The sequence below is a fragment of the Marmota marmota genome, unplaced genomic scaffold (genome assembly GCF_001458135.2).
Source record: "Marmota marmota marmota unplaced genomic scaffold, marMar, whole genome shotgun sequence".
Lineage (NCBI taxonomy): Eukaryota > Metazoa > Chordata > Mammalia > Rodentia > Sciuridae > Marmota > Marmota marmota.
This window is the reverse complement of record NW_026000005.1, coordinates 51,591,292-51,617,655: the sequence shown is the minus strand read 5'-3', so window position 1 is coordinate 51,617,655 and position 26,364 is coordinate 51,591,292. Positions and strand designations below refer to the sequence as shown.

At 56.6% G+C, this 26,364-nt stretch overlaps 1 protein-coding gene and 1 non-coding gene across 6 annotated transcripts in view; one reads left to right on the top strand and one right to left on the bottom strand.

Annotated features, from left to right (window-relative positions):
- Per2 (period circadian regulator 2) overlaps positions 1–26,364 on the top strand; it is a 40,754-nt gene that overhangs the window by 333 nt on the left and 14,057 nt on the right. For 2 of the 5 annotated variants that reach the window (XM_048808862.1, XM_048808867.1), the window contains exons 2-11: positions 8,826–9,065; positions 10,574–10,728; positions 13,674–13,795; positions 14,730–14,931; positions 19,268–19,319; positions 20,143–20,285; positions 22,022–22,100; positions 24,819–24,925; positions 25,432–25,585; positions 25,850–25,958. In XM_048808862.1, coding sequence (XP_048664819.1) covers positions 8,826–9,065; positions 10,574–10,728; positions 13,674–13,795; positions 14,730–14,931; positions 19,268–19,319; positions 20,143–20,285; positions 22,022–22,100; positions 24,819–24,925; positions 25,432–25,585; positions 25,850–25,958 — 1,363 coding nt within the window. Of the gene's footprint in view, positions 1–8; positions 209–8,825; positions 9,066–10,573; positions 10,729–13,673; positions 13,796–14,729; positions 14,932–19,267; positions 19,320–20,142; positions 20,286–22,021; positions 22,101–24,818; positions 24,926–25,431; positions 25,586–25,849; positions 25,959–26,364 lie in introns of those variants that run through there. The other 3 variants (XM_048808866.1, XM_048808863.1, XM_048808864.1) reach the window with 3 other exon arrangements.
- On the bottom strand, positions 18,577–18,650 carry Trnat-ugu. The gene has a single exon. It is a non-coding gene; the product is annotated as a tRNA-Thr (tRNA).

Below are 26,364 nucleotides of genomic sequence, written 5' to 3'. Positions count from 1 at the left end.
CGGGTGTACGGTCGCGGCAGCGGCTCCTCGCTTACGTAACCGCCGCGGGCCGGGCGGGCCACAGGCTGGCGGGCGCGGCGCCGGCTCCCAAGGCTTTCGGGGCCGCTTGACGTCCTGGGCCGAGAACGGCCTTGGGAAGGGGTGTGCAGATCTTCGGCCTTACCCAAAATGCAGACGGTGACATTAACACGCACCAAAACTCTGCGAGGTAGGTACTAGTATTCCCGTTTGACAGATAAGAAACTGAGGTCCAGAGAGGTCAGGCAACTTGCCTAAAGACACAGCTACTGAGTGACTGCTACACCAGACTGTGGTTCTTTAAATGATTTCCTTTAGGAACCAACTCTGCCCCCACCCTTGACCCCATAGGGGAGGAAGAAGGAACCCAGAGTCAGTTCAACTGTCCCTGGAGACGGCCACCTGGGAAGCTGGCTTCCTGCTCCCAGGCCATGGGTGAGCGTGGTCCAGGAGTGGTGAGCAGAGACAAGAAAGCCAGGCCTGGGAATCCTGAGGGAGACCCCCTGACCTTTACCCAGTTTGCCCTGGGCCACTGTGTATTTATTCCTTCTCCCCAGAATGGATGGGGCCCACTTTGAGGTGAAGGAGTCACATCATCCTTGTGGGGAGTGCCTGGGCTGCCAAGTACAGGCACGGAGGGGCGGGCGGTGGCCTGCTCCCTCTCCAGGAAGGCCAGGGTAAAGGATGACAGCTTGGTTGCCAGGGTTTCTGTAACCCACACAGAAGGAACCAGTTTGATTCATACTCAGAGAACAAGAGAGGCAGAAGGCTCCTTGGAAATCAGCCAGGGCAACCCCTAGGCTTGACAGAAGAAGAAACTGAGGCACGCACGCAAAGCAAGCCAGGTGCACACCACGGCAGGCCCAGGCCCCTTGGGGTCTTCCTATCACCCTGGGTGAGCGTGCCCTCCAGAGGGGCAAGAGGCCTGAGATTGGGTCCTGGGTCCTGAGAGGGCTGGTGCTTGGGAGGAGAGCCTCAGCTCCCCAAATGTTTAGAGTCCCCGAGAGTCACCATGGCAGGACCCTCCTGGCACAGCCAGTTCACTGATCTCCCTTATTTGAAGGGGGTCCCCACCCTAGCCCACCTGGGCTTCCTGGTCCCAGGCTGAGTGTGGCTAAGAAGGACACAGGACTGTCTGAAGGCTGTGACTGGAAGCGGTTTTTAAGCATAGAGCTAATCACTTTTTGTGAGTCGTGGATTATAATGGAACATGGGACTTCTTTTTTTTTCCTAAGTGGTAGCTTGTGTCCTGCCGTGTAGGGATGGTGCTGTGGGTGTTCACAGACGTCTGACACTGTCACCTTGATGTGGTTCATTGATACAGAACTAGTGCAGCCCCAGCTTTCTGTCGATACTAGAGTGGGGGCAGAGACTTGTACCAGCCGTCTGGCTGCTGCTGGGTGACTGAGTTCTGCCCTGGGCCTAGGTTTCCTCATCTGCTTGGGGAGCCTTGAATTAGGCAGTCTCCAAGGTCCACTTTGACTCCAGGGTTTTAGGTTCTTGTCACCCTAGGGATGATTTTCCCAGGAGAGGTTTCTGGCCCACGCCTGCTTTGGGGTCATGGGATGCCCCCGTGAGGCTATCTGCTGTGCTTAGAAGGTGGTAGGGGAGGCTTCTCTCATTTGTGCTGCTTCTCTCGCACACCGAACTTTCTGGGAGGCAGGCCTGTTGTTAGTGATGATGCAACTTCAGCAGGCCTCACAAACCGCAGGGCTGCAGCTCAGGAAGGTCACTGGGTGTCTGGCAGGACCTCTTAGCGAGTAGTCAAAGAAAGAGCAGCGTGCCAGACTTTGCTCTTTCTTTGGAAAATCACCATGTTCCATGAAGTCAACTGGAAACTCAGCCCCACTGTGTGCAGAAACCTCTGTGCCTGCCCTTGCGGGAAGCGGCCCACCTGAAGACCCCGGGGAGAACCAGCAGTGCAGACTGGGCTCTGCTGGTCCCCCCCTGGGCCCAGAGCGTCCCTCCGGGACCTGGCCCTCCTTTAAGTGTTTATGCTCATTGTATGCACGTTCATAGCAAAGGAGTCCCTGTGTTCCCAAGCCTAGAGCAGACAGTGCTGGGGACAGGCCAAGACCACAGGGTGACCCAAGCAGCCAGCCGTGCTATGGCCCCCCTGCAGCCTTGAAGGGCTCCACATGCTCTCCCTAGGGGTGACGGAAGAAATCAGGACCTGTTTGCTTCAACGCTGGGTAGAATAAGAACAGCTGAGTTACAGGAGAAGCAAATGCCTAGTCTCCCTAGAACCCACCAACTCGCAGTCCCTGAACACAGAGGCCTGGGGGCCGCTACTTTGCCTTATTATGGTTTTAAAAGCATGCAGGAGAGCCCCAGGGAGGCCTGGACAATGCCTCTCCCCTGTGCCTTCTTCCCCTCCATATTTGGATAGCCCTGGTCGCAGTTACTCAACCGTCTCCATGGAGAACACAGCTGTTTATTTATCAGGACAAACATTTTCTCCAGATTACAGCAGTCTGGCCTCAGGGAGTTGGCTTCTACCAGGAAGTAGAAAACATGTTCTAATATTTGGGGTTGTAAATGCCGCAGGGCTTGCAGACGCACAGCACAAGCTGTCTGAGCCTGTTATGTAATGCTGGAAAGCAGGCGGAGTGGGCCGGCTCTGAGAAGCCAGAAGGCTAGTGGGCTTCTGGGATTGGGCTAGGGGCAGGGATGGAGGCGGAGGCTGGTCACAAGGGTGTGTTCAGTTCAGGGACATGCATCCTGCTCTGACCTTACAATCTACATATCTGCACTTCCATCTCAAAGAAGTGATCACATAAGTTGCTGAACTGCTGGCTGAGCTCTGACTTCACCAGCAGCTCCTATCAGGCAGGGACTGACAGGAGAATCCCCTGCGAGTTCTTTTTGTTTAACTATGTATCCTGGTGGTGGTTGGGAGGAAGAGGTGGCTGCAGGCCTGAGGTCAGGTATGGATGGCCGTGAGACTTAAAGGGCAGTGCCCTGAGCCCAGGAACCCAGCAGCCAGCATCAGCAGCTGATACCCCAGGGTCCCCCCTTCCCCTCCCCTCCAGATCCTGATCTCATCCCTGACTGTACTTTCTTAATCGCCTCTGTCTGGTCACGGATGTGGCCAGATGACCTGGTCAGGGTGCAAGCCCAGCTTCTTAGTCTGACCATTGTTTGGGGGTAGAACCAGCGGGGGTGTGTGTGTAAAGAGGGCATTAAGGGACCTCTTGGGCTGGCAGCCAGCCAGCCCTTTCTCAGCCAGGCTGGCCTCTACCCCATTGCACCCCCTTAGAGAGCACCCCCACCCGGGTCTGGCAGTGTGGCCCCCGTAGTACTGGGGACACATTTGTAAGTCTGCTTGGACCAGCAGGTCGGTTCTGCCAGCTTGGAAAAATGAGGTGGGTCCATTTGAGAGCGAGAATAACAGGCTTCAGCCCATGGCCTGGTCTGTTGTTCCCGCTTTGGCCAGGCTTGCCCGGCCCTCTGCAAAAAGATGCATCCTTCCCCTCAGGTGATCTCGTGGCACCAACGAACCCTATTCACACAGGTTCCCAGGGACTGGAACCTGGGTGCAGCCTGGAGCCCCAGGAGCTCATGCAGAGCCCGGGGCAGTGTAGGGTGCTACAGGCAGCTACGTTGCCTGGGGGGTGGGGTGTCCTTGAACTCTTAGTCCTTTAAACCAAGCCAGAGACAGCTCCCTGCCAGTGAACTCTCTCTCTCTCTCTGTCCTTTAAATCATCTTTGTGGTCCAGCTGTTTCTCTAGTTACTCAGGTACTTTCTTAGGTTTTTTTTTTTCCCCCTTAATCCCAGTCACCTATAAGAGACAGGAACTTTGTTTTAGAACTTTTTTTTTTTTTTTTTTTTTTGGTTCTGGGCATTGAACCCAGACCTCTCTACTACTGAGAACATCCCCAAGCCCTTCTTATTTTATATTTTGAGACAGGGCCTCCCTAAATTGCTGAGGCTAGCCTTGAACTTGGGATCCTCCTGTCTCAGCCTCCTGAATCTTGGGATTAAAGGCATGGCCACTGTGCCTGACAAGCATGAACAATTATCCCCATTTTAGAGATGAGGAAATAAGGCACAGAAAGATTACACACCCAGGAAGTAGTGAAACCCAGCTGAACCCTGGCCCTCCAGGGCCATTCACTCACCTGCCCTTCCTTCCTTTGCCGCCTTCCTAACCCTCTCGCAGCAGAAAGGACAGACTTCCTTCCCATCTGGAGGGGGGCTGTGGGGATGAGGTGGGGGGTCCAGGATGTTCAGGGGTCGGGAGTGCACAAAGCCCTCAGCACCCCTGGACAGCCCCTTAGCGGCTCCAGGAACCTCAGTGAGAGCCCGAGGAAGACCTTTGCTGGCCCCTCATGCCACCCTGCAGTCCCCTGCGTGTCAGGCAGACCTGGTGCTCAGGACTCTCCAGCAGGGCCCATCTCACTCAGAGTAAAGCCCCCGCAGGCAGGTTGCTGCATCACCTGCCCATCACCTCCTGCCCTGGCACTGCTCCAGCCTTGTCCACCCTTCCCAAAGTCTGGGCACTGGCCTGCCTGGGGACCCTGTGCTTGCCGTCCTCTGCCTAGAGCGTCCCCTCTCCAGCTGCCCACGCTCTTGGTCTGTCAGGTGAGTCCCCTTGACACCGACTCTGGATGAACCTTAAATGTCCGAACTTTACTGGGACGTACAATCACAGGGTGGCCAGAGGGAAGTAACAGAAATAAGGGGGAAGCCCTCGTTGGTGGCACACAGGTGACACCCTCCTGAGATGATGCCTCGCTTCATAAAATACCCAGTTGGCCACTCAGCACCTTGGAGCCTCATCAGAAGGCTGTCCAAAAAGAAAGGCAAAGCGAAGGGATGGGGGGGCGCTGCCCCCAGCCCTGGCTCCCCGCAGTCCAGGTGCTCTCAGAGCGAGCTCCTTCCCTGCACTTCCTCATGGGGCCTTTGGTGGCAGCTGGGGAGCAAGGCCACCTCAGGGTGTGGGGCTCCACCCTAGTCCTTGTGTGGTGGAAGGAGCCAGGGACTCTGGCACTGCAGGTGTGAGGCCAGGAGGCCCCTGGGTGTCCCCGGGTTGGGAGGAGCAGTGGCTGCAGACTCAGGTACAAGGTCTTGCCAAGTAGCTCCTGCACGCAGGGCACCACACTCCCCGCCCTGCCCCCTCCTCCGGTGTCCTGGCTGCTGCCTGCTTTGCTGGTTTCCCCTTCGCACCCAGAAATACCTGTGTGCTCCAGCTCCTCTTGCCTTTCTGTGACCCACTAGAAGGTCAGCCCAGGGGCAGGAGTGTGCCCACTGCACCTGCATGGCTGGCCTCAGCGCTGCAGGCAGGCGCAGGAGGCAGTGCCTGGGGCATGCCCTGGCCTTTGTAGCGTCCTTCTGGTGGTTCACATCTCGTCTTCCCACTCACTGTCCTCTGTGCCAGTGCACCACAGTCTGTGGCATCTTGGGCTTTACGCCTGCAGCGGCATCTGCCAGGTCCATGGTCCAGCAAGGAGCACCCAGTGCTCTTGCCCTTGTGCAGCTTGTGCTCTGGAGGGGACAAACAGAGCAGGGACGAGAAGGAGCCACGGTGATGTGGCAATGAGGGTGTCTGCAGGAGAATGCCATGGGCATGAGGGAGCAGCACATTGCAGAGCCCCAAGGTCAAGGTCAAGGGCTGGAGGAGTATGTGAGACCAAAGGAGGGCAGACCTCAGAGCCGGGCTCTGAGCACCTGCCTGGTGGTCATGAGCTAGTGCTCCTTCCGCCAGAATCGCTCCTCCTGGAGCCGAGCGGTGGAGGCAGGAGCCCAGCTGGGAGCTGAGGCTGGGCCCAGGGCCAGGGCAGTCGTGTGGCTGGTGGCCTGATGGCTGCAGGCAGCTCCTACAGCGGCACTTCCAGGCCTTGCACCCCACACGGTGCTCACATAGCTTGTGCACAGGGACGGGAATTTCTGTGTGCTGGACAGGTGGGGTGGGTGCCCTCAAGTCCCCCCAGAGAAGCTCTGGGACACACTCTGAGCACTGAGGCTGGTGCCCTTCCTCACTAGCACACCTCTGACCTGCTGGTAAACAGTCTCTTCCTCTGAACTCTTTTAATGCTGTTGGGCTGTGCACCTCCCACAAGTTCACATGTTTTTGGGGCTCCCCTGTGGCAGGGGCTTACAGAATCCGGACTTTGTCTTCCTCTTCCCGAGAGTTAGCAGCCTTCACTCTTTCGTTGAAGTAGTAGAACTTCCACCAAGTGCTAGACGAGGCCAGAACACTGGCCTTGTCTTAACTGAACGATGCTGGTCTTTTGGACATAATGACTCCAGATACTGAGCTCCAGCTGTGTGCACCCAACACCCAGCGTCCCTGGCTGAGCCTCCTCCCTCTCCATCTGTGTCCTCTCAAAGCTACACGTGGACGTTCACTTCTGGGCACCGCACACCAGAAGAGATGTGCAGGAGCGCTGCGCCTCTGCCTCCCTCCAAGGCCACCTCTTGTTCCTGTTTGATGCTGGTGGCTTTTTCTTCTCTTCCTGAAAATATGAATCACATCAGGATGGTGGCCACTGTCATTTTGCCTGGTGCTCATGGCGGCATCAGCTCAGGACGGTTTCTTCACGGGCGTCCTTCATAGTGGTTTCTGTCTCCGTGTCCTGTGTCCGTGTCTTTCGGAAAGACCGTTACCTGTAGTGTCCTGATTGCTTGGCCGTCTCCTTCATTCCCGTCCCTGGGCCTCGACCATGCGGGTGGCGTTTTCGCCTCAGCCTGTGGCCCTTCTCCTCCTTCCTTGCTTGCGTCATTGAGCCCGTCTTGTCGTGAGCTCCTGTCCAGGAGGGGAGGGGCGCAGTGCTGTCCCCAACGTGCCATCTCTTCCTCCTGCTGTGTGTCTTCTCAAGCACCCTGTGTGGCTCTTGCCTGTGCCTGTGAACTAGACAGGCCTCCTGAGCCCGCTGGGTTCTCCCCACGCCTGGGCAATTCCGCAGGAGGTGCTGGCGAGGGAAGGCGCTGGGGCTCAGTGGTGCAGCCTCCTGGGCCCTTGTGGGGACCTGCCTCTGCTTGTGCCCCGGGGTGGTTTGGACCCTCTCTCTGCAAGGTCCTGTTGGAGACCCTCCTTTCCTGTCAGTGGCAGTGGGGTCTGCAGCGCTTGCTTCCTGAGGGCGGAGAGCTGAGGCTCGGGGTGGCTGTCCTCGGCTCTGCTTCCGTCTGACCTTCAACTATCGGGGCGCGCCTTTGTTTCGCCGCAAATAGTTGAAATCCCATGAGATTCCTGGGCTGCTGAAAACCCACGGCTCTATGATCCTTGCTCATTTTGTGTGGGTTCTGGAGGGAAGGGGTGGAAGAGGAATCCAAAAACCATTCCCTCCTTTTGTTCTGCCCTGGGAAGGCCTGAGTGCAGGACACAGTGCCACACCGGGCCAGAGTCAGGCACTGGGAAACCCTCTGAGCCTGGGCCATGGCAGGAGGCCCTGCCCTAGTGACCCTGGTGAGATGGAGGAGTCGCCTTCAGAGTCGGGCCAGTCTGTCGGCCCGGCAAGTTCCTTACCTGGAGCTCCTTGCACACAGGGTACAGGGTGCTCACAGTGGGACTAAGACGCGGTGTGGATTCCTGCTGGCTTGTTTCCCTGAGCACAAGGAAGCAGGGGACATTCTGCCTTCAGGGCACCTCCCCATGGTGCTGCCACCCACCAAGCCAGAGCCCGCAGGCCCCTTCCTCCTGGGCTTCCTAGGCTTGGTGGCCTGGAGGCAGGGGAGGGAAGCTGGGTGCTTGTTCCTGGAGGCCGCATTGGGGCTGGGTTCTCCTGCCCCTGCTCTTGTCCCCCTGGGCTGAGGTGAGGACAGCTTCTCCCCGCCCTCACCACTTCACAGTTTGGTGGTTTCCTCAAGCCTGACCTACCCTGCGGGCCGTGCCTCCTCAGACCCCCCTTGAGTGCCCAGCTTGAGTGGGCGTCTGCTTCCTCCTGGGTCCTGCTGCAAGCTCCCTCATGGGTCATGCCTTTGTTGCCCAGGGACATCTAACCATCTCCCATCTCCCGTCCTTGGGCTCATGGCCTCCTGCCTCTAACCAGTCCCCCTCCCACACATTCCCTGACCGCTCACCCCTCAGTCAGTCACCAGGATTACTGTGGCAGCCTCGGTGCTGATCTTACCCTATACCACTCCCTCCACACATCTGCCCCCAAAGCACCTAAGGTGAAGCTTCTGTCGTGTAGCTGTGGGGACATCTCCACATGCAAGCCAAGTCCCGTGGCTCTGGTGCTCAGGGTGCTTGCATGCCTCCTAACAACTCAGGTTGGTGTAAGGACTGCTCCTCACTCTCAGAGGTCTCTGTCCCAGACCCAAGCTCTCTGCGGTGCTGGGAACCCTGGCTGCTGTGGGTGGGGGGGGGGGCGCGGCGTACCTGCTGGGCCTGGGCCTCCTGGTGCCCTCTCCTCCCCACCAGCCTCACCTCTCCCACGGGCCCCACCCTCAGCTGGTCTGCAACTTGCCATGTGGGATGGCCAAGATTGTCGAACCCAGCTGCTCCATGTCACCTGGGGAGATTATAAAATGCAGCTCCTGGGCCCTGCGTCCCATTTGACATGACTGTGCTTCCCAGAGCCTCGCCCCTGCTGGCTGGTGGCTACTGGTGTTCTTGTCTGCCTCCCATAGGCCCTGGGTGCCTCGGTGTTGGGCTGAGGGTCCAGTGCAGCTGGCCCCAGGTGGGTGCTCAGGACACAGGAGGAGGTGGAGGAGTGGGCATGGTCCATCTCCACTGCTGCTGTTCCAGGTGGATGTGCAGGAAGGTGCCAGGGGCTGCGTCCCTCGCTGGCCCCTGCGGTCACCCCCTGCGGTCACCCTGCATACTCTTCTTAATGCTTGGGAACGTGCCTGTCTTTGCCAGCTTCGTTTTGGAGCCCAACATGAATGGATTTGGGGAATTTCCCCCCAGCACCAGTGACCCCACCAAGGAGCTCATGGACCCCCAGCCAAGCCAGGCCTTGCTCCAGGAAGATGTGGACATGAGCAGTGGCTCAAGTGGGAATGAAAACTGCTCCATGGGGCGGGACTCACAGGGCAGCGACTGCGAGGACAACGGGAAGGAGCTGGGGATGCTGGTGGAGCCCGCCAACACCCGGGAGAGGTCAGTCAGCCGCAGGCCACGCACCCGTGGCTGTCTCTGTGTGTCTCATCGCCCTGTGATTGGGTTGATTTCGCACCTTTCAGTCATGGTGTGCGAGTTTTTCAAGGTTTCTGAAAATCCTGTTAACGCAGAGTTATTAAAATGAACTGGGTCCATTCCTCCTCACAGTGACAGCCGCTGTCATCAATATATTTCTCATGTTTGATGACAGCAGACACCAGGGACAGGAGCTCTGGGAGGGGCAGCCAGCGGCCAGCCCCCCACATGGGAGACGCACAGGCCCTCTGCCCTGGTTCCCTCCTCTCGGCCGGCTCCCTGGTGTCTGCAGGTGCCGTGCTGTCATCTCACCTGTCCTTCCTTCTGCCCTCCTCCTTTTCTCCTGGGGATAGAACCCAGGGCCTTGGTGTGCCAGGCAGGCGCTCTGCGACTGAGCCACCCCACCTCATGATGTAACCCTCTCTTGCCACGGTGTCACGGGGCCTGTTTCCTCCGGTTAGCAGGGAGGAAGCGGGGAGGCACACGGCTGCTGAGTTTGGTTTACCTCTGGCTTCTGCAGCCCTGGTGCCTTTGGCCTTGCAGTGACAGAGCCCCAGGGCAGTGCCCCCACCCTCCCCTGCCCAGTGGCCAAACACTTGTTAGAGGAGTCTAAAGACTTGACACTGGAGGTCAGGCCTGGGGGTGACAGGGCTCCTCCAGGCTCTGCACGACCATGCCCTGTGCACTGGGTGCTCCCTGGCTACCCAGGCACCCGCTGTCCCTGTGGCTTCTCTGTGTGGGCTACATGCGGAGCCCCTCCCAGCTCTACTCTGAGCCAACCTTGCCTGCGTGCTGCGCAGCTCATCAGGAACGTTCTTCCCTCTTTGGGGATATTTGGAACAAATTATCCTCCTCATGCGCACACGCATTTGTAAATCACCTCTGGGACAAATCCTGCTCTTAATCCTGAGCATGGAGGCCCACCGTGGCTCAGGGCCTGGTTTCCATCATTCTCTCTGCCCTCTGCCCCATCGGCCTTGTCCAGGTGTCCAGTCTGCCTCTCGCCTCTTCATCTTGCATGAAGACCCTTCTCACAAATTCTCCTTCCTCTTCTCTGAGCTCATGGTTCACATTCACGTCCAGGAAGCCACTCACTGTCCTCTGTCATCCCCACCATGTAGTTCTTTTATCTGTGGGACAGGCAAGGGGCACAGCCCACTGACAAGGTCTGCTCCTTCAGACTGTGGGCTGGCCAGCAGCCCTTCCTGTGAAGGTGAAGCCTCGTGGTAGCTGGAGGGGCTGCGGCACTCACAGGGTCAGGGCAGCGGTCTCACCAGGGCAGCCACCTCCCAGCAGACCACTTGGCACTTCTGCAAGCACTTGTGGTTGTCATGACTAGCAGATGTGGTGGCCATGGAGGGTAGGCCAGGGACCACTGAGCCCCCGCAGGGCCTCCAGGAGCTCCCCAGGCCATGGTTCCTAGGGAAGGACTGTGGGAAGCTCACACGGACCTCTGTTTCCTGGCTCCACAGCAGCGAGCAGCCTGCCAAAGCAGACACACACCGAGAGCTGGTAAGAACGCTGAGAGAGCTGAAGGTCCACCTCCCCGCGGACAAGCAGGCCAAGGGCAAGGCCAGCACCTTGGCGACCCTGAAATACGCCCTGAGGAGCGTGAAGCAGGTGAAAGGTAGGCTGCTTGACACCTCCACTCTCCGCTGGGAAACGAGGTTTGAACCCAGGTTTTACCTCAGGTGTGTCACCTTTCTGACACTCCCTCCTGAAGTAGCAGAAGGAAATCATAAAATCGTGGGGAAGCTCAACGGAACCTCGCTCCTGGAAGTTTCCTGTGGTGGTGGGCTTTCAGAGGGGAGAAGCAGGTAGGGCAGGAGACATCTGTGTGCCACAGCTAGCGGTGCTGACCTGGGCTGCGTCAGGCCCGTGCAGGAGAGTCCAGCGTCTTCTAGACTCTGACGGGGAGGTGGTGTTGGGATCATGGCTTGAGTCCAGGAAGATTGTCACCTGCAGTTTGTGAGCCGCCATGGGCCAGAATACAGTCAAAGCAAAGCACCTCTCAGCCTTTTGCTGAGGATCTGCCACCTACAGGTGTAGGTGTGAAGGGCATCACCAGATCTCAGAGCTGCTCATTTCACGGACTCAGGTGACGCACTCCCTGTTTACTTAAAAATGTGTAAATTTCTGCCCTGGTGGTCATTTCAACCAGGAAGGAGGGAGGCAGGGCAGAGGGCCACCATCATAAGCACATGGTCATGGGGGCCTCCAAAATGTAGGTCCTGTTCCCGTTTATACACGTTTGGACTTTATATCAGAAAATAGAATATGAGGGCTGGGGTTGTGGCTCAGTGGTAGAGCACTTGCCTGGAGCTAGGTTCAATTCTCAGACCACATAAAAATAAATGAGTCAAATAAAGGCATTGTGTCCATCTACAACTAAAAATATTTTTTCAAAAAAGTAAAGAAATTAAATATGAAAGAGCTTTTAAAACTGGCTGGTGATGAATAAAACTAAGACTTTTGTGTGAGAACATTGCAGAGCTCCTCGGGGGTGCAGTGCAGGGGTCCCTGACACCTGCTGCAGGTCCCATAGACATACCACCAAGTCCAGATGCTCCCAGCCCCAGCCCTCCAGTCAGCCTGTGCTCCTCTGGCTCTTCCCACGCTGAGCCTTCCATCAGGCGGGGTCCTCGTCTCTGGGTCTCAAGTGGCTGCAGGTGCCTTTGTCTCTAGGACAGTCAGGAAATGCTGGGCAAGTGCTGGGCACCAGCTGTTGGACCTCAGGCCTGATAGCCAGCAGCTCAGCCCAAGGCCCCTGACTGGCTCATCCAAGGATGGCTCCGCTGTAGCTGCTGGTCAGAGAGGCCCAGAAGCCACAGTTCCCCTGCTGGGGATAGTGCTGTGAGTTTCCAGCGTCCGGTTTTCTCCATTGTTAGGAGAGCACTGCAGGAGTCCTGGAGGAAGTGTCCACGTGAGCATCCCAAGCTCACAGCCTGGGCTCCCGCTTTGTGTCATAGTGAAACTGCCTGCCCCTGACCCCTGAGGAATCCCTAGCTGTGTGGGTCCATCGTAACGAGCAGGCACAGAGTAGCATCTTGCTGGGGCGGGAAGGGAGGCCAGGTGGTGCTGGGTGAAGGTCACTCTATTCCACCTTTGCTCACTGTCATATCTTGGGCTGACAGCCAGGGGACCCTGCGTGTTCACACACGCATCAGACAGAGCGGGCAGCTGAGGCCCAGTGGGGCAGTAGCTCCCTCCTGGTGCTGTCCTGGGCCCGGCACACAGTGAGCAGGGCTTGTTGCCAGCAGCTGGGGGGCGGGGGGCGTCTTTCGGACGCCTTCAAGCTTCACGCTTGGACAGCTTCTGCTGGCAGTTGGCAGGTGGCTGGTGCCTCTGGCCCTGAGCCAGTATAGGAGGCCCCTCTGCCCTCCCACTTGGGCTCCGCTTCCGGGTGTGCCCCTCTGTCCTGCGTCTTCCCCTCCCTGAGCCCGCGGTCTCTTTGTGACAATTAATGTAGTGTCTACGGAGTGAGATTGCTGCTAGTCAGTGCTGGGCAGGCCTGAGACAGCGTGAGGGCACCCGCTGCCCCTGGGCCTGGGCACCGTGGAAGGTGGGGCCCTGGGGCTGCCTGCCTGGGGAAGGGCTCCTGTTCCCGAGGGAGCAGCTGAAGGTGGAGCATCTGCCCAGCCGCTCTGCTCTCAGCTAACGTGTGGGCTGGGTACCTTCCTCCTTGGCATCTGCAGGAACTTAGGAGCTTGGGAGCTTTGCCAAATCGAGAAGTTTCCTACCTTTGCAGCAATTCATATCTTGGTTTGAGAGCACACTCAGAAGGTGGAGAAGTGAAAGGCAGATAACGTGGCCCTGGGTCCAAAGGTCGCATCCCACTGCAGGAAGCCCTGCTCCGCTCCCTGGTCAGACTCCAGAACGCAGCCCTCAGCTTTTGCCTGGAGGGGGAGCTGCTGCAGCCTGTGGGCAGTGATGCCCAGGGATAGGCCCTGCCCACTGGGTGAGCCAGTGAGGTGGGCTCAGGTGGAGGCGCTCCTGGCCGAGATCCCATTTGCAATCCTTACAGTCGGGCATTGCTACTGCGCCTGCTTTTTTTTTTTTTTTTTTAACCCAGGGACACTGCACCACTAAGCTGCATCCCCAGCCCCCTTTTCACCTAGGTAGAGCATCTGATGGACCACACCAGGGGTCAGATGCAGGGGCTGCCACCACTGTCCCACGTAGAAAAATCAATGTTGCTTCATGATTTAAGGCCCTTCTGGAGAAAGAACTCTGTGCCCATATTATTTTAAATAGCGTATTTCCGAGTGCCTGTCTGGAGATTGCTCCCATTCTCTTGAATGTAGGTATCTACTTTCCTAAAATATACCCCAGTCTCACCTCTGAAAATAAGACGGGGTATCAGTCGCTTTGTAGAGCTCTGTAAGCGAAGGCCTGACGGAGCTCAGGGGAGCACCCAGCACGGCTTGTCAGGGTGTGCGGCTTGGGAGCTCCGTGTCCAGTCACCACTGTCTGCGTCCATCCCACTTGTCACTCGAGGAAAGGACCGTCCCACTGCGAGGGTGTGCCTTCACTGGGCTTCGCCCACTGAGTGTGACCTTGTTTCTCCTGCAGCAAATGAGGAGTATTTCCAGCTGCTCATGTCCAGCGACAGCCAGCCCTGCTGCGCAGGCGTGCCCTCCTACACGGTGGCGCAGGTGGAGGGTGTCACCTCGGAGTACATCCTGAAGAACGCGGTGAGTCCTGCACGGGGCACACAGCAGGGACGTCCACGCCTCGAGAGAGGAGGGTGACGCCGCGGCTCCAGGACGGTGGTGCCTCTCCCCTAAGCTCTGTCCTCATCCCTGGCGGACTCCATCCCGTAGGTCTCCAGTGTCAGAGAAGCCCAGCTGCTCCCACGCTGGGGGTCCGGGTTTTCATGTCCTCAGCATGAGGAGACAGACTTGGTGACTGTCCACTTGCCCAGGCTTAGTGGTCCATGTTTTTTTAAGTATTTTTTTTTAGTTGCAGATGGACATAAAGCCTTTATTTTATTGGATTATTTAAATCATGGCCGAGATTCAAGCCCAGTGCCTCACACATGCTGCACCCCCGCCCCAGCCCTGGTCCGTGGTTTTCTGAGCCCTGTGGAGGTGGGCCTGAATGTTGGGGGAGGCAGGTTCTGTGGGACCGGACCGAAGGACCAACGGAGACCCAGCGTGAGCTGGAATCGGGTGAAGCTGGCCTCAACAGGGCTCCCTCATCCTTCCCATCCCCTTCCTCCAGCCTAACCACCAGGGAGCCTGTCACGGAGCCCTGAGGGCCAGGTGGCTCCTGTGCAGAGCCCCAGAGCCCCAGCAGACAGGCCGGTGAGCAGAGAGGAGGGCTGCCTCTCCACCTTCCAGGTCACCCCACATAGGCTCGAAGAGCTCCATGTCCCAGCCAGTGGAATGCCTGGCACTGCCAGGGTGCCGGCCACCTGGGTTGCTTCTATGGTTGCTGTGTTGTTTCAGACATCATGGTGACCCCAACAGGGGCACAGGGAAGCAGAGCTGGGCTGGCCAGGGCCGAGGCCCAGAGACCCCACCTGGCTGCCCCAGCCAGCTCACTCTAGTCTGACGGCCCCTCAGTCTGACCAACTGTCCGGTCCTGTCTGGCTGTGGTCACTGGGGTCATATTTTTCCTTTTCAGGATATGTTTGCTGTGGCCATGTCTCTGGTCACCGGGAAGATCCTGTACATCTCTGACCAAGTCATGTCCATCTTCCGCTGTAAGAGAGATGCCTTTGGGGATGCTAAGTTCGTGGAGTTCCTGGCGCCCCAGGACGTCAGCGTGTTCCACAGCTGCACCACCCCTTGCAAGCTCCCGCCCTGGAGCGTGTGTGGCGGAGTAGGTGAGACCTGGGTACTGCTGTGTCCCCGGGGTGGGGGCTGGCTCCTCCTCACCTCTGCGGGGAGAACACCCACGGAGCCTTCCTGGGGCTGCCAGCTGCCCACTCTGCCATAGGAGAATGGTGAAGAGCTCCGTCTCTTCAGAGTAAATTTGGAGAAACAAACAAACAAACAAAAAAAAGTTTTTGTAAATTCTAGAGAGATTTCCAAAAATGGCAGCGTGTTAGAAATAACGTTTTCCCTGGAGCTGGAAGCTGGCTGCGAGGCAGAGGGCGGGGAGACGCGGTGTGTCTGTGAAGCAGCCGTGGTGGCAGCCTGAGAGTCCGGCTGAGGCCCTCTGGGTGCAGACCTCTGGCTCTCTAGGCATGGCGCCAGGCTCCCTGGCCCGTCAGCGCCCCACCTTTCTTCCCTGGAGCCAGCGTTGGCCTGGCTGCCCGTGGGCCTCTCCTGCCTGCTCCCCTCCAGCCCTCCTCATGCCCATCACCTGTCCCCGCCTGCTGTGGTTTAAGATGAGTTGTCCCCTCTGAAACTACGTTGAGGTTTGTCACTGTGGTAGTGTAAGGTGGGACCTTCAAGAGGTGATGGGTCATTGGGAGGAACTGACGCCTTTCCAGGGAGCGAGTTCTTGCTCCCTCCTGCTGTCTCTGCCTGGCCTCCTCTTGCCTTTGCGCTTGCTGCCACCATCTGAAGCAGCACTGATGGACTCACTAGCAGCCAAGCAGATGTTGGCTCCATGCTCTTGAAATTCCCTGACTCCAGAACCGTGAGCTAAAATAAATCTCTCTCCTTCATAAATCACTCAGTCTCAAGTATTTTGTTACAGCAACAGAAAATGGTACCAAGAAGCAAGGCATTATGATATAACAATTCTTGAAAATAGGAGGACAGCTTTGGAAGTGGGTAGCAGGCAGTGGCTGGAGCAGTTTTGCAGTGCAAGCTGGGAAAGCCTGAGCATCGAGGGCAATGCTGGTGTGGGCCCAGAAGACAAGGCTGGGGGACGGGAGGGCTTGGCCATCCTCTCGTGGGCCTGAGCAGAAGCAGATGAAACGTGCGTGGTGAGGGCTGATGGGCAAGATCTGGGTGGAGTAAGGACTACCTTACAGGATGGCGAGCGGCCAGAGAAGCAAAGAACTTGGTGGGAGTCTCTTCACACCGCAGCTGGTGGAAAGCCAGAGCCACGGATGATGAACGGGTGTCTGCAGAGGAAACCAAGCAACAGGCCCTCAGGCGGCCCTGGCCCCGTCCAGCCACCATGTGGGACAAGCAGGGTCCGGATTACCCACAGAAGGGTTCTATGGAAAGGGGAGCGGAGCGGAAAGTTCTCCACCTCACCACATACAAAGTGGAAAGTCCTGCCTGGGACAGCTGAAGAGATCAGAGGGTTGGAGGGACCCAGGGGACATTCACCAGCACAAGGGGAGAAAGTCCCCAAAGATTCTGGACATCTTCCAGAGACCTTGGAGGCTGGCTTTGCAGCAGTGCCCAGAATGCCAGGGCCTGCCTTGCTGGCAGAAGTCCCCTGCCCAGGGCCACCCCGGGCCTTTCCTCCCTGCTCCCACTCAGCCCAGGTGCAGCTCCTGCCAAGTCAGGAGAGTGTGAGCGCTAGGCTTTGAAGGTGTCCCCGAGGTGCCAGTTCTGCAGGCGGCAGGAGGGCTAGCAGAGGCTGGACTTCCATAGTGTCCAAGGGTGCCGTGGAAAGCCTTCAGGCCCAGGCAGAAGCCTGCCCCAGAGTCTCCACCAAGTCTGCCCCAGTGGAGCATCCAGGCGGAGCCTCCGCCGTGCAACCCCAGCCCAGAGATGTAGAGGCGGCCTGTGCCCAGGAGAGCCCTGGGCATGAGGGAAAGATGATCCTCCAGCTCCACGACCGTCCTGCCATTGGCTCTTGGACTTGCGGGGCCCTGTCTCCCCCTTTGGAATGGCCCACGCACAGCTTCCTTTGGCCTCACGGCTCACAGCTGTGCTTCGGACTTTTGAATCTGCTGGAGCAAGCTATGCTGTGGGACTGAGAGTGGAATGGTGGTTGGTGGCATCTGAGAGGGACTTGAGTTTGGGTGATTTGATGGGTGGTGTGAACATGGGCTGTCCCTCTGAACTGGTGCTGACATTGGACCAGGGTGGTGGTGGTGGTGGTGGAAGGTGGGTCCTTTGAGGGTGGCCAGGTCATGAAGAGGGATCAGTGCTGTTTCTGCAGGTGTGAGTCTCTCTTTGGATTAGTTTCCACAAGAGCCAGGCTGCCTGCATGTTCTGTCTCTTCAGCCCAGGCCCACTTGCCCTTCCATGTTGCCACCATGAGATGATGTAGCACAAGACCCTCGCCAAGTGCTGGCTATGCACCCTGGGACTTCCCAGCCTGAGAACTGAGAGCCAGTTCTTAAGATCAAGTCTCTGTTCTTTATAATGCACCCGGCATCAGGTGTTCTGCGAGCAATGGAAGATGGACTGAGATGCCACCTAAGTTGGGACGGCACTGCAGAGGTGAGGCCAGGTCTCTGTCCTCACTGACCCCACCACCACATTGCCAGCCCGCTCTCCTGCCCTCTCGCCACGGGCTCGCTCCTGCAGTGAAACCTTCTGCACCCGTCCGACTGAATTGGGAAGACTGGGTCTGGAAGGGCTCCGGTGCTCTCGTGTCGCCCCTACAGCCACTGGGCACAGAGGAAGTGTGTAAGAGAGAGGCAAGGCCCGGCCACCTCAGCCTTCCCTGCCACCTGTCACAAGTTTACTGACCAGGGCAGCTAGCCAAAGTCCCTTTGAAGCATGTGTTCCTCAGCATCTGTCTGCCTGTTCCTGATGATGGCTTAGCCCCTCATGGGCTCTGACTGCCCAGAGCTGGAGTTGAACTGAAGACCAGGAACTCCTGAGGAGCCAGGAGAGGCTCAGAAGAAGTGGACAGGCTGGGAGCTGCCCAGGCTCTCTATCATAGTCCACTGAGCTTTGGCTCTGTCCCTGCACCAGGGTCATCTGCCATTCGTCTGCGGCTTTGGGTCATCCATCTCAGCTCACTCAAGGGCCCTCGGCCCTCGCCCTCACCACCCTGGGTCTAGGATTGATGGGCTCTCTCAGGCTTCAGGATTTCCACCTCCTCCCCATTTCCATTCCACCAGCAAGAGGGCCAGAGAGGCATGTCACCATCATGTCCCCCCCAGCTTGGCGGCTGGCAGCCTCGGACAGATGTGCTGTTTGCTTAGGGATTGCTTCAAACTTTCGGTTTCAGATGTAGTGCTTTCTCTCCAGATTCCAGGCCGACAGCTGTCCCATTATACACTAAAGTTTGCAGTTCAAGTTAGGAGGCCAGTCAGGGTGGGGAGGGCACAGAGGAAGATCACCCCGCCTGTGGATTTACAGGGGTGCAGGCCTGCACCTTCTCCTTAGGATGGTGGCGACCGAATTATGAGCTGAATTAGAGAGAAAACCAGGTGAATTCCCAGAGGCCTTTCCAGGCTGGTAATTTTATATCATTTTCCATAACCAGTAATCATCTACTTTTCCTCATTTCTTCTACATAGAGGAAACCTTATATGAAAAATAAAGGTCTACAATTTCTTAAAAATTTCTTGAAGTCCTTATGGAAGTACCCAGTTCTTCATTGCTAATGAGGTTGCACAATTGATCTCATGTATTTACTAGTTTTTTTTTTTTTTTTCTTTTTGTGATGCTGGGAATTGAACCCAGGGCCTTGTGCATACAAGGCAAGCACTCTACCAACTGAGCTACATCCCCAGCCCTTTACTAGATATTTAAAAGTTTAAAGTAAGACAAGATTTTACAAAGTATTGATGTAAGCTTTCAAATTTCCTGAGTTGTTTCTCTTAGAACAGAATATCCCCAAAATATGTAGCTTTGCGGTGCTTAAGGCCATTTGTGTGTGTGTGTGTGTGTGTGTAAATAAATGTCATGTGCCAGGTGTGGTGGTGCACACCTGTAATCACAGTGACATGGGAGGCTGAGGCAGGAGGATTGCAAGTTCAAAGCCAGCCTCAGCAACTTAGTGAGATCCTAAGCAACTTGTCGAGATCCTGTCTCAAAATAAAATATAAAAAGGGCTGAGATGCAACTCAGTGGTTAAGTGCCCCTGGGTTCAATCCCTGGTACCAAACAAAACAAAAATGTCATCACACAGTCAGTCTGTCTTCCAGAGCTAAATTGGTGGTGTGCCCGTTGGCAGCGTTATGTAGAAATCTCTGGCTTAGAGGTCTCACTTTGTGCGTGGGCAGATATGCATCTTATTCCTCAGCTCCGTTCTGTTGCTTCTTCTTAGTGGTACTTCTTATGAGAAACAAATGCCCCGTCTGGATTGAGTTGTTAAGGAGGAATGACTTGAGGCTTTTCTTCCCCCAGATTCTTTCACTCAAGAATGCATGGAGGAGAAGTCTTTCTTTTGCCGTGTGGGGTAAGCCTGGTTCCCAACTTTCGTAACTTTGAACGTGGCGTAAGCATTCCATCTTCAGCACCTGCTGAAGGGTTAAGTGGCATCTGTGGGCTCCCCAGTGTTCCTGCTCCCTGTCCAGGGTGGAGGCTCTGCATGAGCAGGCCCAGCAGGTGCATTCCTGAAAAGTCTACATGAAGCACTTGAATAAGCTGCATTTTAAATATGTGCCAGACTCTGGGAGCACGGCCAGCAGGGGGTGAGTCCTCCTGCTGCTCAGAGCGAGCATCACCCAAACAGATCTGCACCTGCCAGATGTTGCCCAGAAAGCCCACTCCAGGGCCCTGGGAATCCAGGGGCATGCACAGCCTTTGGTCTGCATGTGCGTCTTTCTGATCAGTCTGTAGAGTTCTCAGTAGGCTCCTGTTCCAAAATAGGGTGACTAAAGGAGTGCAGGGAGGTGTCAGGAGCAACCTGGCCAGACCCTGGTGCCTTTGGGAGGGAATTGGGTCTCAGGACCCCACTTTGGTCTGATTTAAATGCAAATTGCTCAAGAGAAGGGCAGGAAAACTCTCACCTGTCGGAGCATGGACTCTGACCTGCAGTGGGACAGTCACAAGGGAGAAGCCAAGAGCAGGAGCAGGCCAGCCCCTGCTGCCTCCAGTGGGTCCAGGTCTCCACAAGAGGAGTTGGTGTCACAGCTGGCAGCTTGGCTCGAGTTGCTGGGCATCTAGTTCAGAAGATGACAGAATCGCTGGGACCTGTTCTGGGGCGGGGTGGGGCTCCCCAGCAGGCGGCACTGCTCCTCTGCCAGGGTTCTGAGGCGTGCTGCTGCTCTTCTCCACAGTGTCGGGGAGAACCACGAGAACGAGATCCACTACCAGCCGTTTCGCATGACGCCCTACCTGGCCCAGGTGCAGGAGCGGCCGGGCACCGAGAGCCAGCTCTGCTGCCTGCTGCTGGCAGAGAGGGTGCACTCTGGCTATGAAGGTACAGACACACTGGAGGCGCGCGTCCAGTCGGCAGGCCCACCGCGGTCACACACAGCGTCTATGGAACTGACTGCCAGCTTGCCCATCTGCCTTGGCATCTCCCCAGCCTGGGCAGCCCCCATCTTCCCCAGCCCACTTATCAGCTGGCTCTCCCCACCCAGTCGAAGGCACCTGGACACTGACTTCTCTCCCCCATGTCCAGGCCGTGGCTGTGTCCCTCTCCCCTCCACGGATGCTCTCTGTCTTTTGTCCACAATATGAGGTCACCCCTGACAGGTCTGAGGCGCTACAACCCTGCATCCTTCCCCCGACGCCCCAGCCTCATGGGTCCCTCTGACAGGCAGTGACAGCACAGCCCACCTCAGGACCCCACGGTCCCTCGACCCCAGGCGTCCCTCCCTCCCACCTTGACCTGCATTTCCCCTCCTCCCCACCCGTCTGGCTTCCATGGACAAGCCAGCTTGTGTGATGAGCCCAGCCCGGGACCCAGCATGTCCTGACACCCAGGCCCCTGCCTCCCAGGACAGTCCAGTCATAAATGGCTCCCGAGGCCACTGTGCCCCAAAGCGGGATCCCCATCCCTCCCTCAAAGCCCAGAGGACCCAGGGTGTCATTCCACCTTCTTGTGGTCCCTCTTCAGCAACTGCTTTGTGACACTGTAGTCCTCATAGGTCCTCACTGTGGAGATTCAGACCCCTGGGAGGCAGGTGCCCTCTGTAAGGAAGCCGAAGGGATCCAGTTCTAGCCCTACGACATGATCTTCTCTTGGTGTTTAATGATGACTTTTCCTTTTTTTTTTTTTTTTTTTGGTTATCAGTGGTCACTCTACCACTGGGCCGCATCCCCAGCCATTTTTTATTTTTATTTTGAGGTTCTTGCTAAGTTCCTGAGGCTGGCCTCAAACTTTAACTCCTCCCTCCTCGGCCTCCCAAGTAGCTGGGATCACAGGTGTGGCCACCCAGCTGGCTAAGGATGACTTTTGCAAAACAGCTCTTGGTGTGATAGAAGGTGTCTTAAGTGTGTGGCTTTCCGGGCGTGGCTGTAGCTCAGGGGCAGAGCGCTTATCTAGCTTGTGAGGTTCTGGGTTCAAACCTCAGCACAGCAAAAATAAAAATGAACAGTACGTGACTTTCTTCAACAAGTCCCATGTATCCTTCCAAATACACAGTAAGGATTCATGGCAGGTACGTGGGTTTCAGCAAGTTATTCCCCAGACTATCAGTCTCCTTCAAGAATGAAAGATGTGGCAACTGAAGAAAATTTTGGCTCTATGACTTCCTTTATGCAAGTTACCCTGTAGACTGGGCCCCCATTAAACTGGGCCTTCTCCAGTACATAAGTACTTGCTGAGGATTTTGAATCCAAATGTGTAACTCATTTTTCTGAACTCACTTTGTTGAGATCACTGCAGGTCCATCTTAAAAACCATGACACAGCCTCAGTAACACTTTGCTGGAAGCCTCTGTGTGGGCCCCATGGCTCTGTCACTGGGGTGACTCCCCGTTAGCAGACCATGGCTGGCCCCAGAGAAGCTGGGCGGCTGCCTGTGGTCATCAGCCAGAGCCCTGCTCTGCTCTCTGTGTGGTGGGCACTGTTGTTCCACGTGCACGGTGCATTTTTCTTTAGCTGCTGATTGTTGTGAATCTGTGTGGCGTTGTCTAGTACTTGCAATACAACTACGTTAAATATGTGATTCTTAGAATCAGAAATTTATGCAAACTTCTGTCCTTTCAGCTCCTAGGATTCCTCCTGAGAAGAGAATCTTCACCACGACACACACTCCGAATTGCTTGTTCCAGGACGTGGATGAAAGGTGAGGGGCGCTGGGCGGTCTCCTCTGCCTGCACACCCCTGCTATGGTTCTGTCGGGATCAGTAGCACATGCCTCTTACCATCAGGACTTCTCGAGAGACAGCCAGGGTCTCATCATCATGTTGGTGATCACTTAATCACAACAGCTGCATTAATGTCAACGAACGTTCATGTTCTTAACATTAAAGCTATTTATCTAAATCCCAGGTGGCACGTTTGTTGTACTTATGTAATAATCAACAAAAAAGCTTAACTGTATATAGCCATGTGCCACATAGTGATATTTTGGTCAGTGACATACTTCGGTGGGACAATAGGATTATAATGGGGCTGAAAAATTCCTATTGCCCAGTGATATCATAGCCTAATGTCACAGTACAACCCTTGCCCACAGTTGAGGGGATGCTGGTGTAAGCAGACCTACTGTGTGCTGCCTGTCCTACAAAAGTATAGCACAGCCAAGTGCAGAGGTGCACACCTGCAATCCCAGGGACAGGTGGCTGAGGCAGGAGGATCACAGGTTTGAGGCTACCCTCAGAAACTTAGTGAAGCCCTAAGAAACTTAGCTAGACCTTGTTTCAAAATAAATAGAGCCCCTTGGTTCCATCCCCTGTCTAGCACACAGATGCCCCATGTGGTCCTTGGCCGTGGTGGACAGCCATTCCTGGTTCATGTTTCTACAGCACTAGACTTTTTATTGTTGTTTAGAGTCTACTCCTACTTATCATCAACAAATTTCAATAGGAACCCTCCCCACGCCCCTCCGGCTCACTGCGTCTCTTGGTCGAGACAAGCAGCCATGTCTGGGGACTCACCTCTACTCTCTAGGTTTGTGAAGTATACCTTGTGCCATGTGTACATGACAGAATTGCTGATGACACATTTCTCAGACCAGGTCCCTGTTATTAAGTGACGCGTGGCTACATAGGCAATGAAGTAGTTTTGAAATCATACCAAAAACTTTGTGAGGTATGGGTGCCATGATGGGGCTTCCTGGAGAGCTGTTGAGGTTGTGACTGAGCCTGTCTAGACTCGGGGTGAGTGAGTGGTGTAAGCAGGGACGGGTGCCTGGGCCAGCGTTGGGTTGAAGCAGGAGGTGCCACAGGCAGGATCTGAACAGAGGCCTCTGTCCTGTCTGAGGCAGCCATGGGGGACATGGTCCCCTCCATCCTACTTGGGCCCTCCTGGACCTGCCACACAGGTGCTATAGCTGTGCCAAGGATCCTGGTTGGGTTCAGGAGCTCTGGGCTCCGAGTGGGTTCTGCCCTGGCCCCTGGGCCTTCTCTCAGCTCTTTAAGAAAAAAAGTTGTGGTGGCAGTGCTTGGGGAGCAGTTGGTCCTCAGGAGCCACCACAGGAGGCGGAGGGAGGCCCCCAAACAGCAGGCCTCCAGGAACAGACCGGTCACCACCCAGGTGCCAAATAGGACCAGGCTCTCCTCGCTGTCTCTACCTGGACTGCACACCAGGACCCTGCTCCTCCCGGAAGTCCTGCCCAGGGCGGCCAGGGGGCCCTTCCAGCCCAGGTTGCTCAGGTGTGTCCTGCAGGCCACCTGTGACAGCATCACCCAGGGCAGCCTCACCCTGCAGCCTCCTGGTCTGGGTTGTGACTTGATGGTAGAGCACTCGTGAGGCCCTGAGTTCAATTCCCACCATCACGAATAAAGAAAAAGAAAGAAAGATGGAAAAAACTCTGTGGATTCCTGGGCACCACTCTGCCCTGCCAAGCCAGGATCTCAGAGGGTGAGACCTGGACCAGCAGGTGTGAAGCAGCCCCAGGAGGCCTCTTCCTCCAAGGCGTGAGCGCTGACCCACCCCTCAGCAGGCAGACGTGCTTGGCATTTGGGGCAGGCTCTGCAGAGTTCCTGGTCAGTCAGAGGGCCAGTGTCCTTCCTGCTGCCCCACCTCTCCCTCTCCTCTTCCTGTCTCTGCTCCTCTGGCCAGGCCTTGACCTGGGAGGGCACCAGGAGCATGCCAAACATTCTGCCCAGAAAAACGCTAGGCCTGGGGACTGTCCAGATGAGGAGGAGAGTCGCAGGGTGACGCCAGGCCACAGGAGCCCAGCACGAGGCTTTGCTCTCGAGACCCAAGGCAGGCTGCCCTTCCCCGTGGGCAAGGAGAGCTGCTGGGAGGCGGGAGGGGGCCGTGGCAGCCCAGATTGCAGGCAGCTGCTGCAAACAGAAGCACAGGTGCAGCAGTTCTGACCCCCACCCCAGGGATGGGACCCACTCAAACGAACATGCACCCAGAGAGCAGAGCGGCAGTTCCAGAGGGAGCACAGGCCCCAGGCAGTCCTTGCAGCTGCCAGGGGAGCCACAGTCAGTGACTAGACCCAGCAGCTGGAGAAGCCAGAGGGGAGCCCTGGGCCGGGAAGGGTGGCTCGGGAAGGGGTTCCTGGGCGAACTCATTAGCAGACATCCACGCAGGACACCTCTGTCCAAACTAATGAATCACATAATAAAAGAAAAGATCTTAGGAAAATAAAAACAAAAGCAGCATGATTTATTTTTTTCAGGAGACAGATCACAAACCTGAGGCACTGGAATCCTCTCTTGCTACTGAATTGAAAGACTAGCTGGTGCCATTGGCTCAGCTCCCAGATTTCAGTCTTTGGAGAGTTCAGTCTGCCCCCTTCCCCATGTGGGGAACAGCTGCTGAGGTGGCCAGCCACTGCAGCACTCCAAGACAGCCCCACTGACCGCCGTGTCTGTTTGCCTTGCAGGGCGGTCCCCCTCCTGGGCTACCTACCTCAGGACCTGATGGAGACACCGGTGCTCCTGCAGCTCCACCCCAGCGACAGGCCCCTGATGCTTGCCATCCACAAGAAGAGTAGGTCCTGTCGTACTGTACGTCACTCGGGCTGTGGCAAAAGCTATGGCAAAAGCTAGTGCAGATTGGGCCTTGGCCCTGAGACCAGAGCAGCTCGGACAGGTCAGAGCTGATGATGCGGAGCTGGTGGCAGATGCGCTGCCTTCCCGCCCAGGCCTGGTATCGCCTGGGCAGAATCAGAGCAGGCTTCCTGTGGGGTCAGCCGTCCCTTGCCTGTGGCCTGAGTCTCTGATGTCTCATTTTTACTGTTGGCTTCAATATCTGAGGGGAGTTGGGGGAGACCAGTTCAGGGGAGTGTCCCCACCACCCCCATCCCTCACAGACCAGTGACACTCTTAGCAGAGATGAAGCAACTCTGCAGGACATGACCCTCTGGCTGTGATTCAGAGCAACTGCAGTGGCTTGAGATGTCTGCCACCGGCCAGTGTGCCTGGAGCCCAGGCCAGCACACCTGCGGGCGGGCGGCTGGTCTCTGCGGTGCTCACCATTGCTCCTCCCTGCCGTAGTCCTGCAGTCCGGTGGGCAGCCTTTTGACTATTCTCCCATGCGCTTCCGCGCCCGGAATGGGGAGTACGTCACACTGGACACCAGCTGGTCAAGCTTCATCAACCCCTGGAGCAGGAAGATCTCCTTCATCATTGGGAGGCACCGAGTCAGGGTGTGAGTGCTCCCGGGGCTTCACACTGGGTCTGGAGCACTTCCCACCTCAGATGGTATAAGCAGGACCAAACCACCTCTTCCCACTAACTCAGGCCAGGGAAGGGGAGACTTGGCCCAGGTGGGAGGGACCTCATTCAGGTAGAGCGGGGAGCAGCCTGGGGGAGCCTGAGGGTCTAGGGGAGGAGGCTGAGTGTGGACCTTGTGTACTCACCGTCTGGAAGGCCTTTGAGTGGGCCCATCTGAGAGATGATGAAAACCACACAGGGGCCCTCTGAATGAGGACGTGTTTGCTGCGCCCCCGTGTGCCGAGGAGAAGGCCCTGCAGCCCAGCGTTCAGGAGCTCGCGGAGCAGATCCACCGGCTGCTGCTGCAGGTGGGTGCAGCCCTCTCCACTCAGGTCTGAGAGGCGCCCTGCCCTGGAGTCCACCCCTCCAGCATGCACCCATGCTGCCCTGCCCTGGTCCCAGCACTTCTGCTCAAGTGGCTCTATCTGTCACCTTCTGAATGTCCCCAAGGAGCCAGTTTGGACATGTCTTTGTCCCCCCAAATCCATGGCTTTTCCTGGCCTTGCATTTGGTACCATATGCAAGCCGGGAGCCCGAGTGAGCCACTGAAAGACACCGTGTGCAGACTCCTCAGTCCTCCCAGGGCCACATAGTCCACACATGACCTCCCACAGTGTGGGCTTGTTTCAACCCAGAGTGCTGGACAGTAGCACTGAGGGACTTGGGGACATCACCCTCCAGAAAAATCAGTGAAACTATAGTCCACCCAATCAC